This window comes from Hipposideros armiger, unplaced genomic scaffold (genome assembly GCF_001890085.2).
Source record: "Hipposideros armiger isolate ML-2016 unplaced genomic scaffold, ASM189008v1 scaffold_7, whole genome shotgun sequence".
NCBI classification, from domain to species: Eukaryota; Metazoa; Chordata; class Mammalia; order Chiroptera; family Hipposideridae; genus Hipposideros; species Hipposideros armiger.
The window spans coordinates 5,663,140-5,679,923 of NW_017731357.1; the positions used below are offsets into that span (position 1 = coordinate 5,663,140).

At 36.3% G+C, this 16,784-nt stretch overlaps 1 protein-coding gene across 1 annotated transcript in view; it reads right to left on the reverse strand.

Moving 5' to 3' along the window:
• Window positions 1-16,784, reverse strand: part of USP9X (ubiquitin specific peptidase 9 X-linked) — a 130,475-nt gene that overhangs the window by 16,860 nt on the left and 96,831 nt on the right. Inside the window, exons 26-33 of the mRNA XM_019648934.1 lie at window positions 14,279-14,387; window positions 13,909-14,055; window positions 13,157-13,303; window positions 11,519-11,741; window positions 8,980-9,200; window positions 6,167-6,357; window positions 3,507-3,680; window positions 942-1,083 (exon numbers count right to left, since the gene is read on the reverse strand). Coding sequence (XP_019504479.1) covers window positions 942-1,083; window positions 3,507-3,680; window positions 6,167-6,357; window positions 8,980-9,200; window positions 11,519-11,741; window positions 13,157-13,303; window positions 13,909-14,055; window positions 14,279-14,387 — 1,354 coding nt within the window. The remainder of the gene's footprint in view (window positions 1-941; window positions 1,084-3,506; window positions 3,681-6,166; window positions 6,358-8,979; window positions 9,201-11,518; window positions 11,742-13,156; window positions 13,304-13,908; window positions 14,056-14,278; window positions 14,388-16,784) is intronic.

Consider the following 16,784-nt stretch of genomic DNA (forward strand, 5'->3'; position numbering starts at 1 on the left):
ATTTACTACAAATTGCAAAAATTAGTGACTCAGATATTACTTGCTGCCTGGTTTCTATACTGTCATTGCCATCTAACCATTATTATTACTTGTTTGATATTTATTATTCTAGTGAAGGTGTGGTTTGCTGTGAGCAAACTGAAGATATATAATAATAGCAGATAGTATTTATTGGGTATTTAGGTACCAAGGAATATACTAGGTGCTGCCCAAGTAGTAACATATTCAATCCTCACAACCCTCTCAGGCAGGTACTACTGAATCTTAAGGGGTAGCAGAGACATTAAGTAACTTCCCTCAAGTCTCAGCTGTGGGTGGCTTCACAGTTCACCATGTCAACCTCTAGACTTTAAGGTGAGAGGGTTTGGGAGCTCAGAAAGATACACAGTATTTACTGTATGTTATGTGTGAACTGTCTCTCTCAAAAAGCTGTTACGTGCCCACACATAAAAACTAATCAGATGGGTCTACAAATTGGATCCAAGTGGTTTTAAAACACAGATGGTAGAAGAATTCTCATGTGGCTCAAGTTAACGGTTTTAGCAAACTTCTTGGTCTTGACAAGTAACCCTGGGACATGAGAGAAGAAATGATAGGTTCTACAACTCTGTAGCTTCAAAGAGTTCAGTAGCAGTTTGGTTGAGTATGGATTGTACGTGTCTGTGTAACTCAGATAAGAGAATGTGATATGAAGCTATTATGACTTCTAAAATGCTTCACTCTTATCTCACCTGTTTTCCCCAGTCCTCTGGCACTACCTTCTCTCAATTTTTCCCTCACAAACCTTTAAATCTGTTATCTTAACTACCTCTCTGCTACCACTGTAACAAATCAGGGTAGGGAATAAGGTGGTGAATATTGAGGACAAACAAAAACGTCTTCCAAATCCATTACATGTATTATAATTACAATTATTTTAAACAAAACTGGACAACTCATACCTTTTTATTGCATTTTTCACAATGATATGCATTTGCACCTTCTAATAAATCTCCTTTGACATATTGCTCCAAAGAATCAAGAAGATTTTGGTGATTTCTAATGTCTACATTCAAAGTCGTAAAAGATTCTTCGCACTCGTATCTAAAGATATTATTTAAGAAATGATCGAAAAGGATTTATTCTTTAGTTTTCTAAACATTTTATTTAGTTACGCACTTACTGAAAATCACATTTGCAATATTTATAACATGAAACCCATAAGTCATAGAATGTTACCAATAAATGATATTATTGGGTTGTCGGAAAAGTCATGACGCAGTTTTGCAACGAAAAACAGAAAAAATACATCATGACTTTTCCGACAACCCAACAGTCACCATTTATAGGTCAGGTCACCTGTCCTGTGCTGAACACTACATTTGGGTGTTTACATACTATATATATAAGATTCTCTGTCTTCATAACCAACCTGCTAGAGAAATATCACTATCTCCACTTCAGAGATGAGGAAACCAGGGCATTCAGAAAGGTTAATTTGGTCAGGATAACTAGGTGAAATGGTGTTTTGAAGCCAGGTCGCTCTGGCTTCATAGCTTAAGCTCTTTATAGTCTACCATGCTGCTTCCACTATCATCTGTTTAGACAATTCATGCCAAGGCCAAAGCATGAATTCATCAAGTTCTGAAAAAAATATTTTAAACTATTAATGGGCTGAACTTTAAAATGTTCTTCCTTTTCTTTAATGGAAACCTTAGTAAAGCACAAGATTGAACACACAAATGACTAGGGGACAAGCAATCTGAGTAGGAGCCAGAATCCCATCTTGTGGCAATTTTCTAAGGAATTTTCAGGTTTCTGATGAGACATATTCATAAATTCAGAAAACGGGACATGGGGAATACATTCTCAAACATCAAATTCACTCATTCAACAAATAGATTGAGAGTGCGTTCCATGTGAAAAGCACTGTGGGATAGTCAATATTTAGGACAGTCCCTCATATTTAGGTCTCTTCAACGTATTAATAGGGAAAAAAGACAAGTACATAAATAAAAGCATTTATATGTGACATTAATGGAACATGAAGTAGGTATTAAGCAAATGGCTACTATAAATAGGGGAAAGCCCATAGAAGAGAAAAAGTTAGATCTTATGACTCTAGTTAAAAAGTAAGACATTCTAAGATGAGAAGTCAGCAAAATTTTTCTGTAAAAGGCCAGATAATAAATATTACAGGCTTTTTTGGGCTGTGAGGTTTCTGTGGCAACTATTCAACTCTGCTGTTATAGCGAAAACAGCCAGATAATAAGTAAAAGAGTGGGTATGTTCCAATAAAACTTTACAAAAATATGGTACACAGTTTGTTAACCCTTGTTCTAGACAAATAACGCCCTAAACAGAGAGTTGGGGCTCTTTATGTAAACTTCTGGCATATAACAAGACTAGTTTAGTTGTGGAGCAGTTATTTGAACTTCAGGGATCTTATCTTAAGATCATGCTCTCTGGAGTTTCACTTAGCAAAGAAAACCAATAATTTCCAAATAAATTTGAAAACTGTCTAAAAAACCCAAAAAGGACTGACAAGAATAGAAGACCAAAAGTTGGCTACTTTATCAGTAATTAAAAACAAGAAGTAAAAATGACAATTTTATTGCTCACTTAATGTAAAAGGTCTTTCAAAAGGACCAAAAAATGTTGGCCAGGCCATGTGAACAATTATATGCCCTTATTCTGAAAGGACTGTTTAACCTAATGGAAATTTCTCATTTATATAGTATTACCTCTCCTCCAATTATTTCCCTATATTAAAAAATGAAGCACCCCCACCAACCATATACACAACCCATGACTACATATAACACTGTCTGGACTTGTAGAAAATACTATCTTAGTGTGATTATTTTGGAGAAAAGGGATTTCACACCAACATTAACTGATAATATACAAGAAAAGTTCCAAAGCAAAACTTCCATGTAATAGGCATAAACATGTGTCTATCAGTAATGAACTTAATAGTTGCTGAACTATTTTCAACAAAAGCCCTTACTCAAACAATTTCCAATTTAAGTAAAAACAAAAACAATCTGTTTAGTCAACTCTTGCTATGTTTTGTGTGGAAAACATAACTTAAGGATAACAACCATAATCAATGCTATTTTAAAAGTCAGTATTTCACTTGTACAGGAAATAGTGCTCCATGTCTGTTATCTTCTAAACTTATTATAATTATTTTAATTGTAAAATAAAGGACAAATTTATAAGTAACAACCTTTAGCTGTTATACAAAATACCATTTTATTTCCTTACAAATGACCATACATAAAAGAATTTAAGAGTATGAAATAGAAAAAGATGAGACCAAGAAAGGAACCAAGTTATTTGACAAAAACAAACAAAAATACTCCCACAGCTGTAAGGTATATACAGCGTTATCATTCATCCAGTCTCAGGTATTTAGTAATTGGTGACACACTCCACTTTTATACATAACTACTACTAAAAATTTTACTTTTGTTAGTAAATAAATAGTACAACATATACTAAAATACGTAATTAGCACTTACCTATGTGGGCAGCCTTGGCAAATCTTCTGATCAGCAAAGGAACCTCCTAAAACTTTACTTAGCATAGCTGGATGTCCTAAGGCTTTCAAAGCTTCATCTAAACTATCCACCAGTGAATTAAAAAATTCTAAAGCATCATGTTGTTCACGTAGATTAACAGGCTCACCCCAAAGCCTAAGAAATGAATGGATAAAATTTGTAGTGTGTGTCACTCCCAACAATATATAAAATATATTTTTCAGGAAAAAAACATAATAGAATCACAAATGACAGTATATAAACTAAGAATTTCATTCCTCAATTATGTGAGGAAGAAGGAATAAATGCTCTTTTACATATAGAGTGCAATGGAGTGAGAAAATAAGAGTGACAGTCCAGTGGGGAAAAACTGAAATTTCTGGTGTGGGTGACGGAAAATAAAGCCCTGAGATGGATGGTTGCTTTAGGTAATATGGTATAGCATGCATTTTGAATCCAACTGAAGACGCTATTAAAATGGGGTGGTAGATGTCACTCTTACTTAGAGGTTGTAATTGCTATTCTTTTATTTTGCTTAAATTCCAGGTTATAGACACAGTGTAAAGATAATATCTATTTACTCTTAATTAAATTGATTTTTCAAAGTGAAAAGAGAAAGGTTTGAAGTAGAGAAGGTGGACCAGAGTGGTGGTATCAGGGACTCTTGCCTTCCCTTGCTCTCAGCAGTCTGGAAGATACCCTGAAAGGGTTTTTCTAAGGAGTGTTATTTTAAAACCCACTGCTATGAAGGATTATAGTTTTTTAATATACACAGTAAACGTGGTTGTACTGTGGTATACACAGTGCATGATACATACCAGGCAATGATTTTTAAAACTAAAATAAATTGGGCCGGCTGAGTGGCTCAGTTGGTTAAGAGTGCGAGCTCTTAGCAACAGGGTTGACGGTTTGATTCCCACATGGGCCAGTGAGCTGTGCCTGAGCTGAGCTGCCAACAGGAGGCAGAAGGGCTCAGCTGGTGAGAGCACGTGCTCCTAACAAGGTTGCTGGTTCGACTCCAGCATGGGATGGTGGGCTACGCCCACCTGCAACTAAGATTGAACATGGCATCTTGAGCTGAGTGGCCGCGAGCTGCTGACGGGTGTCCAGATGGTGACTGGACATGGAGCTGAGCTAGCTGCGCCCTCCACAACTAAGATTGAAGGACAACAACTTGGCTATTCCCCTTCCCCAATAAAATCTTAAAAAAAAAAAGTAAAATAAATGAAGTCAAAGAAATAAGCTCAAGATATCATTGAGGATTAACAATTCTTTTTATAAGTTATTTATCCCACCTTTCCTACAAACTTGTGCATCAGGATAGCCAAATACTTAGTAAGGGAAAGTTTCCCTTTATAGATCTATTCCAGCTAATAAATGAAAGAATGACAAAATTAGAAAAATGCCATTTTGTAACCCAGATTGTAATACTGTATTTAGGCAATGATGGTCAACGGTAACCATCATAAGAGACACACTTAAGTCCTCTGCTCACTGAGGTCAACATTACCACCTATGAAATAGCCATGCCTATTCCATTTCAAAAAAGAAAAATAACTCCTCAATTTGATCAAGCCTCTAGATCTCACTACCTATTTACAGGACATACCCGGGACTGTGGAAAAAAACTACTGAAATACCACAGGGATCCCATTAATAAAATCAGGAAGGCTGGAAAATTTACAGGGTAAACTAAAGGTAAAACTACCTGGTTTTTTTTTTTTCTTCAACAAATAATTGCAAGGGTGAAAAAGATTGCAAGAGACTCAAGAATCATATCAACATTTGTGGTATTTGGATGCTGATTTCAAAAAGTACACAGTAAAAAAACCAATTATGAGATAATTGGATAAATTTGAACACTGACAAGGATAGGAAGGATTTTTTTAAAAAAACAAGATTATAATCTTTTTTATTTTTTTATTGCGGAACAGTGTTTTTTTCCAGGACCCATCAGCTCCAAGTCAAATAGTTGTTTCAAACTAGCTGTGGAGGGTGTAACTCAGTGGCCCATGTGGGGATCAAACCGGCAACCTTGGTGTTATGAGTCTGAGCTCTAACTAACCAACTGAGCTAACCGGCTGCCTCAGTAAGGATTTTTAACAAGACATGATAACAGTATCATGGTTATTTATGTTTTAAAATAGACATTAGAGACACACCCTGAAATATTTATGGATGAAACTATGTATCTGAGATTTGCTTCAAAACCTGCAAAGAACTAGATGGGAATATAGATTAAACAAGATTGGCAATGAGCTGACAACTGTTGAAACTGGGTGATGCATATCTAAGTGTTCGTACTATTTTCCCTTCTTCTGTGTGTGTGTATATATATATATATATATATATATATACACACATATATATATATATATATAAGCTTGCAAAACAAAAATAAAAAATTATTAACATCTTAAGAGAGAATAAAGAATGCTGCCTCTCCTTACAATGACATTTTCTACTTCCTCCTTTGGGGACAATGAGGAAAAAAAAACCTAAGAAGTTTGAATATTACCATTGCTTAAATATTAAACTTAAGATGCCTTCCGACATATATATTTTACAAGTTTAATGTTAGTGTATTGAGATGCTCACAAAGGTTTAAGCAGTATCCCTATTACTATCCATCCACAGTTTACCTGAACTGTTTCCAAAATCCTCTGGGCACATAATACTGCAGTCGAGAAGCAGCTAAATGACCGAAGATGACCTGAAGGTGTCTTAAAACACCAATATTGTACTCTTTCCTATCTTCTGTTTTACTTAATGCAGGTTTGTCTTCAAATTGTTGAGGATATCCAAATACATCATCTCTGGGATCAACATTGCTCTGGAAACCAAAAAATATTAACGAGTTAATCTAACTTTAAAGTATAGTAAAATATGTTGAGACAAATGCCAAACAGCTAGTGAATAAAATAGACGTACAGATCATTTGTTATTTCCAAAGCACTTAAGTTTCAATTTGTAAATTTTAATTTACAGTATTATTGTTTATCCCCACCACTTCACAAGAGTTGTCATAAAGGAATAACTCTATGTATCTATCAGAGAGGTAGATAATATAGATAATACATAGAGAGCAGTGATTAACTTAGACTGAACTGGACACAAATGTATGTTCTGCCACTTATAAGCTAAGTAACTCTGAGCAAGTCAATTCCTTAACTTTTCTAAGCTTCAGTTTCCTCAGATATAAATGGGGATAACACACTCTTCATGTAGCTGTTTTGAGGATTGCATGAGATAATGTATTTAAAGTGCTCAGGAGTGTAAATATTCAATAAAATATATAAGACATTCAGAGTAGTAATACTACTCAACAAATGGTGGTAGAAAAATTAGATTATCCATATGCAAAAGAATAAAATCGGAACCCTTCCCTACCTAACAACACTGTATATAAAAATTAACTCAAAGCGGCTGGCCAACTGGCTCAGTTGGTTAAGAGCTCACTCAAAAGTGCGAGCTCTGAGCAACAAGGTCGCCAGTTCGATTCCCGGCCTAAGCTGAGCTGCTGCTGAGTTGCCAACAGGTGGCAGGATGGCTCAGCTTAAAAAAAACAAAAACAACCACAAATTAACTCAATACAGATCAAAGACCTGAATGTAAGAGCTAAATCTATGAAACTCTAAAAAGAAAACATAGGGCAAATGTTTCACGACATTGGATTCAGCAGTGATTTATTGATTATGATACCAAAGGCACAGACAACAAAAGAAAAAAAACCATACTGGACTGCATGAAAATTTAAAACTTTTGGGAAAGAAACTGGAACTCTTGTACACTGTTGGTGGGAATGTAAAATGGTATAACCACTGTGAAAGAAGAGTTCCTTAAAAAATAAAAAAATAGAATTACTGTCTGGGTATACACCCTAAAGAACCGAAAGAAAGGTCTCAAAGAGATATTTGCACATTGATGTTCATAGCAGTATCATTCACAATAGTGTCCACTGATGGATAAATAAAATGTGGTCTATCCATACAATGGGATACTATTCAGCCTTAAAAAGGATGGAAATTCTGACACATGGTACAACACAGATAAACCTTGAGGACATTATGCTACGTGGAATAAGCCAGTCATCACAAAAAGACAAATATGGTATGAGTCTACTTGTATATATGAGGTACCTAGAATAGTCAAATTCATAGAGATGGAAAGAGAATGAATGGTAGTTGTAGAATTGTGTCTGAGACCTTTAATACAGAAACAGACAATAACTAATCCCTGCCCACAAGAGACTTAACAGCCTAGGGAAGGAAACAAGCACATAGGCGTGCGCGCACACCCCCCACCACAAAACCAAACCAAACTAAACAAAGAACCAAGACAACATAAAGCAGAGGGTACCATGACAGCAAATGTGGGACATCTTATTTGAAATTGCATCATCTTTTGTCTGCCTCGTTTACTTGTTGTTGGTACAATTAGGTATCTCCAGGGATGTGACAGGCTATAAAACTAGAATTTGAATTTCAATTTTCACTCCAAGCAGTGGTTCTTAATCAGGTATGGGTGTAAGCATCCTCTATGACGCTTTCTAAAAAGGTAAAGATGCTCAGACCCCAAATCCTGCATGATGTGGTCCAGTAGGGCTGGGGAAGAATTGAGGCAAGTGTATGTTTCAGAAGCCCTGTAAGTGATAAACCACCCCAGAGGAAATAGTTCTGGTGACTGAAGAGAGGGAATGAGGAAAGCACCCTTCAAGGTGTTTACTACAATTAGAACACACTCTGGCTTCTCTCTATAGTTCTCACCAACACTACGAACAGGAAAAGGTAAAATAAAAACAAAGGAAGAAGAGGGTGGACACAAACGTGACCACAACTTAAGTTTTGCCATATTCTCTTCTTTAAAGAGCCAACCCATAGTTATGTCAACGGATCTGCCACTACAACCTAACTTTTCCATAGCTTTATTCTGTGTTGGATACTCAGCAGGCAGCCTAAATTTTGTCACAAGACTGTAAAATTTAAAGTAGAAGTTTGCTTCCTAAGCAAGAAGAGCTACATGGTCTGGGAGAAACGAAAAAGCAAGCATGGATAATGAAACTGGCATAGTATACAACTTGGCATAAATTAATGGAGATACAGAATTTAAAATAGCAAGTAGAAAAGTGAAAATATAATGTAAACTATTAGTAAAAATGAAGATCCTTATCATTACACAAACTCCAAATTATATTAAACACTTTTGACAAGAAAATATGAGTACATTTAACTGTTAGTTTAAAGACATATAAACTACCAGAAAAATTAACTGTAGTTTCAAGTCTGGCAGACAATGAACACTTTATTATGTCAAGAAGCAGCAGTCCATGCTGGGAGATTCTAGCTTTATTTTCAAATATACGCCAAACAGGACCAACGAAAGTATAACACTAAGAGAACAGTATCTGGTATCAGAATTTCAAACGCAGAAAACAAAAACACCAAATAAAATTTACCTCGTTGTCCTGCTTCTCATCCCCAGACATATCATCATCAACATCACTACCTGTGCCTTCAATTGCAAGAATACCATTCCGGATGGACGGAATCATGTAGAGTTGCTGAATCACAGAATTCATGTAACAAGTAGCACCGGCATTTTTCAGCCCCACAAAACCTTTTGGTGGGCGGGGTCCAACTGGTGGCAGATATTCCCACTCAGTAAGTGCTTCACACGCTGAGAAGACATAAGATTCTTATAGTACGACTACAACCACCTTGTCCACTTTTAGCTCTAGTAAGCTGATTAATAAACAGCAACAATTCCACCACTTATACAGCCACCCGAAGGTGCTACAAGTTTGCATTTCACCCTCAGGAAACCTAAGAAATACAGCAACATGTACCACTATACAGATTTTCATCCTGCCATCTGTGAACCCATGTTTTTATCTGATGTTGCTTCTAAAGGCAGTCTCAGTAGTCTCAAGATGCTAATTTCTACATGCTAACTTTACTTTTAGCTTTATAGCTTAGTTATTATGAACTTTTTACTTTTGTATGTTTTTTAATGTGCCTTCAAACTCATTCTGGCATAAAATGTTATAACAAGACGTCATCATATTATATAGCTTGCTCAGTCTTAAATAATCGTTAACACCACCTTGGTTCACATCCTTGTTGTGACGCTTATCAATTTGTTTACCTTCTTCAGTTAAGCCTGTTTCCTTCCCAATCTAGTAATAAGTGTTAACAATTGCTTTGCCTATAACCACAATGTTATTTTGAGGAGCAAATTAGAGAGTGGATTTGAAACTTGTGCGAGTTATAAATCATCATACATCTCCCTCCACCTAGTACAAACTTAGAAACAATGTAAATATCACCATGCCTATGGGGCTGGTTCAAGAAATTATAATATATTGAACTGAAAGGCATATAGCCAATAAATGGAAATAGGAAAATATTTATGTCTTGATATGGAACAATCACAGATATATTAAGGGGAAAATAAAGGGAAGAAGAACAGTGTGTACTATATGCCGATCTGTGGTTAAAAAACTAAACAACAACAAAATTTTCTATGTGCATTTTGCATACAGAGATGCTGGGAGGACAGACATGAATTGTCTGTAAGGGTTACAGCTATCAAAGGGGACTAGGGGACTGGAATGAACAGGAAACATACTTTTTAGTATATCCTCCTCCTCTTTGGTACTTGAATTTTTTACCATGCAAATGTACTCCTTAAAAACAAGTGGTCTTTCTCTTTCTGCCATCTTGGAACCTATGGAAGTGTGCTGGGAATAGGGCTTCTAAAACAGCAAATATGTCAGGAAGCTTGTAGTCCAAGGCTATGCTATCTCTTGTTGGCTATAAGCAGAGTATTCTGAAATCAGAGGTACCACACAGCTTCACAAAACCGAAGGTGTTTATGCCAGAAAATGAACAGAATTCCATTCGGGCAAGACATGTGCTCATGTGTACAAAGCAAAGAAAAACACAGTGACTTCTGGTGGCAAAACGAACAAAGCCAGAGTCATCTGGGGTAAGGTAACTCGTGCCCACAGAAAATGTGGCACGGTTCGTGCCAAATTCCAAAGCAATCTTCCTGCTAAGGCCACACTGGACACTGAATCCATGTGATGCTGTATCCCTTGAGGCTTTAAACTTATTGAAATAAAGTGTAGATTTTTAAAAGAAAGGAACTAACAAAAAACTCCCTGCCTCACTATACATAGATTTGGTAGAATCAAGAGCTACAGGCCTAACCTTTTAAGCAGTTATAATCAGAATCCCCTAAAATGTTATTTAAAAAATCTTTATATTCTGTAATACAACATATCAAAAAAATAACTTGACATGTTCTCGAAGATTTACTGTAATCAATTATATTCAATTATATTCTTAAGCTTTGCAGATAAACAGTGGTTGTCTCTTAAAATGAAACAGCCTCCGTTGTGTTTGATTTCTTATTTCTGCTTTTTCAGTCATTTTGTATTGCCCTCATCCCTTTTGAGCTTCAGTTTCCTATCTGTAAGATTTGGAGTCTACAGTCTTGTTCATGGGCTTCATGTGAACATTAACTGAGGACATGAAACACATTAAAATGTTATCTTCTCACATTCTAATCTTTAAAATCAGATTTTCATAGAGTTCATATGAAAATAACATTAAAGAGCTTCTCAGTGATGGCCTGAAAGGTTTTCCAATGCATGAAATTTGAGTTTTAAATTTGAACTCTGGCCTTTATTTTGACGACTTATTACTCTGGAGTTTAGGTTTTATTTCACATTTGATTGAGATGAAATAATTTTGCTCAATACTTGCACCACTTACAAAAAGACATTTAACAAACATTTGAAAACTTTTCTACATTAAGGCTCTTTGCTTGGAATGGTCTTAAATTATACATCCATTTGCTAAAAATGTTAAACTAGATGCTGAAAGAAAAGCATGAGTTGAAGATGTTTACTAAAAGAAAAGTAGGAAAATAGAATTTGAACACATTAGAGAATTATCTCCCATCATAACACTGTATTTTCAAACACTTACTAGTTATTGCTGTGCCAATGTAGTACATTTCAGTCAAAGAATCTACTATCTGTTTGAGATTCCTCACACAGCCAACAGCTAATGCTACAAGTAATTCAAAACCAGCATTAATGGTAGCCGGTGAACCACACACTGGAATAGCCTGTTCAGCTGGCAGTTCTCCATTTCTCATATACTGCAGGTAAACATTGGATGCAGGGAAGATGAAATCATCAATTAATTCCTACAAGAGTTGAAAAAAGGGTTATGTATTATTAGTAATGATATAGTACATATATCATATATTTATATTATATATATATATATATATTTTTTTTTTTTTCTTTCTTTTTTTAGCTGAGCCATCCTGCCACCTGTTGGCAGCTCAGCGGCAGCTCAGCTCAGGCCAGGAATCGAACCGCTGCTACTCAGAGCTCACACTCTTGAGCGAGCTCTTAACCTACTGAGCCACTCGGCCGGCCATATGTATATATATATATTTTAAGGAAAGAAACAAATGTGTCTTGAAATGAAATAACATTAAATTACTTGTCAGAATTCAAGATCTCATGATATCTCAGAAAACTTACTTGGGTTTTCTAATAAAAAAGCTCCTACTTTTTAAAACACTATTTACTACAACTAACAAACACACCCAATTCCCCAGATTAAAGCATTTTTTAAGTATCAAGAGTGAGCTGACCGCAACACTTAACAAAATTTACATTTTAAGTTTACTATTTAAATCACATGTAAACTAAAGCTCATTTTGTATAAAAATAAAATGTATTAAAAAAGATTCTTTTTGCTTCCTTGAATTACCAAATATGAGAAGAAACTCATTAAAGAAATATGATAGGGCCGGCCGAGTGGTGCGATGGTTAAGAACTGGCTTTGGGACGCCAGAGGACCCCGGTTCGGATCCCACATATGAAGGCCAGTGATACTGCCCTCCACAGCTAAGATGCTGAACAACAGCTCAATCTGGAGCTGGGCTGCCGTGATTCGCCTGCGACGGCGTAGGCTGCAGCCCCTGTGGCAGTGGGTTGCCACGGGCTACCGTGTGCAGCCAGTGGCCAGCAGCCAGCGTGAGCAGCCATCCAGAAGCCGGCGACTGATCTGCCTCGCCCGTGAAGAGCGCAATGATGGTGCCAACTTGGGCCAGTGAAGCAACGTCCTCCACAACTAGACTTAAGAACAAAACGACAGCAACTTGTCTCTTCCCCTTCCCCCAATTCCCTAGGGCTGTTCCCATCCCCCAATTGCCCAATAAAAATCTTAAAAAATAAAAAAAATAAATAAAAAGACAAATTAGAAACTTTGAAAAAAAAAAGATATATGATAAACAGGATACAATTTTACAAAATAGATGTGTATCTCACTTTAAATAGTCTGAAGTAAAAAATTCAGATTTCCTAAATATAAAAATGAAATAGCACTTATTTACTGTATAAAATACATAGTAGTACCAAAATTATTTATACTCAAAATTTAGAAATTTAAAAAATTACTGTGACCTCCATAAAGACTCTTAAAAAGTAGAAAAAAAGTCAAGATAATATACCAGACATGATAACTCTAAATTAATAAAGACAGATTTGCTAATAAACATTTAGATGACTATGGTATCTACTTTAGGACCAAGATAACACAACTTACTTTGATGAGATTAGCGCCTCCCTTTTCACAACCAATATGATACTTTTTCTCAGGGGTTTGAAAGGCCAATAACTCTTTTGTTACCCCAAGGTGGCCTTCCAAGATCGTCTCTTCAACACCTGTTTCACCTGTTCTTTTAACATCATCCTGTCAAAGAAAAAATATCAAATGTCTAACTTATGACAGGGAGGTAGAGAGGGAGGGAGGAGCCAGAACAAGAGAGGGCTGGACAGACATGAGGAAATTCCCTCAAACCTTTCCATTCTAAGCAATTAATCTTTAGGACTTTCTAGAAGTAGGCTTTATGAACTACTAGAAGTGCCAATAATGTGAAGGTTAAAGCTACAAATCTCTTTGGAAATAAATTTTCATACAACTCTTAAGTAAAAAGTATCAGGTGTTAAGATCAAGAATTAAATTAAGTGCTAGTCTATCAGACTCATTTTTTTATGAAAACAATTCAAGAATAGTTTATAAGATGAAAATGTACCAAAAGCCCCCAAATTCTAAAATGAAAGAACCTGAAAATCAGTATTCTAAGTCTCAAGTAAAACAGCACTTTACAAAACTAGTTATGCATTCATTCTGTGATTCATGAGTTACTAATATTCACCAATGCAGAGTATATTCTTTGGTCCTTTGGATTACTCTTTGGTGTTTTTCATTTAAGCAAAATGCTCAAAACTATAAACTACTAATTAATAATAAGCTACTCTAGCGATATGGTAAATACTGTATTAAATGCAACTTACCCTAATTCTTTTAAGCCAATCAATTTCATTATTGAGAAGAACTTCAGCATTGGGTATATTAATATTACTATTGTAAGCATAATTAAGAAGGTGCCTTAAGAGAGTGAAGTAGTCGCCTGAATGTTTAGCTCTCTCTCTGGCTGTGCTCTGAAACAATAAAGTAGAATAACATGAATTTATGTGTCCATGCTCAGAATCCATTTTATAAAAACTCAGAGTTTTAGATGACTATAACAGTATAGGAAATTACTAATATTTTATTAAATATAGACTGCCATAACTTTAACACAAGCTAAAACCATAAATTCCTGAATGTCCCTTGTTTAAAGCACAAATCACACTGATACACATATTAAAAAAAATGTCTCACCCCCAAAACGGTAAAGAGCAGAGTAATGAAGAAAAGTAGAGGCCTGTGTCCCATGCAACATCTGGTGCACATTAAAAAGAACTGCTCCTGTGCCACCTGGCGAACAGTTCTGAAATAAAAATGTTTCACATTTAATACATTACTTTCATGAAGAAAAAAAAAAAGATTACAACAGTGGTCTCTCTTGGGGGATGGGGTGGGGAATAAGAGGTAGGTAAATTAAAAATAAAAATACAAGGATACAAAGTAACACCTCCTTAAGCCAGCAACATATAATACATGAATTTAGGCTGCTTATTAAGAACTATAACCTTGAATTGTTACTGAAGAGTCTGAGGGATACATTCTAACACCTCTTTCTTGGAAAAGACTAGAAATGCTCCTTTAGATACAAGATGCTCTATACTGAGGCCTTCCACATCTTTATGGCCTTCCACAGAACTTTGATCCAGTTGTGCTTCGGAGCCAACTCTGTAGAAATTCTGTTCCAATTACAATAAGGTTATTGCTGTAGATGTCCCTTATACTAGTATAGTAGTTCCCCAAGCATGGTCCGCAGATCAGCAAGTGTCATCTGGGAATTGTTAGAAATGGGAATTCTCAGGCCCTATCCCAGACCTGCTGAAACAGAAATACTGGAGCAACCTGTTGTTGTCACAAATCCTTCAGGTGATTCTGACGTGCGCTAAAGATTGAGAACCACTGCATTTTTTATACAATATTCTATGATGAGCCACGAGAAAAACCTGTCTCTGGTCTCAATACTGAGAGAAATTTATCTGATAATTATGGATCTATCTTAAAAAAAAAAATTACACGCCATTTAAGATCTTACTATTATGAATAAATGCTCCCAAAGGGCAGAGACATATTTAGTCTCCTGTGCCTCCAGAACCTAGAATACTGTCTGGCATATACTAGGTGCCAAGTGTATAGATACTGTTGGTTTACAAGATGATGTCTGTTTCCATTAGAAAGTAAGCTCTTTCAGGTCAGGGCTTTGCTTTGTTTCTGGCACCTAGAACAATTTCTGACATATGGAAGAGATGCTCAATAAGTATCTGCTGACTAAGCATTTGTGTATCTTACAGTCATTACAAACTACATTTTGTGGATAACTATCATGTTTGTCTTTGTGCTAGCTGGCAGAGCTTAGAAGCAAATTTATAGTTCAATGTAAAGAACTTGAGAGCATACATTCCGTGTACTAACTTCCCTCCTGAAGATTTTAGGTTTCTGAAATCCATACATGGTCCTATATACCGGAGGGATTTTAGAAGCTCTGTGGGTTGAGTTTTGTGGAACCCAAGTTTATTGAAGCGAAGAGTACCAGTTTTCTGGGGGGAAGGTCCATAACTTTTATCAGGTTTTCAAAGGCATGCCATTCACACTGCCTTAGTTTATTTTTAAGAAGTAGGTATGCAGCCCAAATAGAGTGGGGGTCTATTAAATTGGTGCCTGTGAGTTCCTGATGAAACCTCCCTCATACTTCTGTAATGCTTCCAAAAAAACCTGGGTCTATCAACAAAATCTGTTGCCCATGTCTTCACAACATACTCAAAATCTGATCATTTCTTTCCACTTCTACTAATGCCATACTTCCAACCACTGTCATCTTTCATTTGGATTAATGGCAGTGTTTTCATGCCACTCTATAACCTAATCTCAACAAAGCAACCAGAATAAACGTAAAATGTTAACTCAGAGCACATCATTCCTCTGCTCAAAACCCTCCAATGGAGTCCCATCTCACTTGGGTAAAAGTCAATGGCCTTCCAATCACCTATAAAATCCTTACACGCTGCTTGGTACCTCTCCGACCACAACTGACTGACCTCCGCTTGCCCTCCAGCTTCAACCATACTGGTGTCCCTTCTGCTCTTTAAATGTCAGGCATGTTCCTGCCTCAGGACATCTGCATCTGTTGCTTCTGTGCTTCAAACACACTTCCCCCATTATCTACATGGATTACTATCTTACTCTTTCAGAGCTTGGTTTAATGGTCACCTTTTTAGGGAAGCCCTCTCTATCCTAATACAGGTATACCTCGGAGATACTGTAAGTTTGTTCCAGACCACCACAGTAAAGTGCGTCATAATCTCTTTGCTGGTAGAGGGTCCTGACTTCAAGTTGTAAAAAATGCAACATCTGTGAAGCACAATAAAGTGAAGTATGCCTGTATACAACTGAACTCCACTGACCCCTCCCCAACTCCTTATCCCCTTTCCTGCTGTATTTCTCTCCACAGCATTTATTACTATCTAACATGTCTTTCGTTCCCGTGCCCCATCCCCTTTAGTTCGTAGCTCCAAGAAAGCTGACAGACATTCTGTCTGTTGTTTACCGCTATATCCCCAGTAGCTATTGTAGAACAGTGCCTGATACATAATAGGTACTTGATAAATTATTTACCAATGAGACCACCATATTAAAATCTAACACTACTTAGATCTCAGCATCAAAGGCTTTCTGTAAACTGACTCCTATTTCCTTTACAATAGTATCC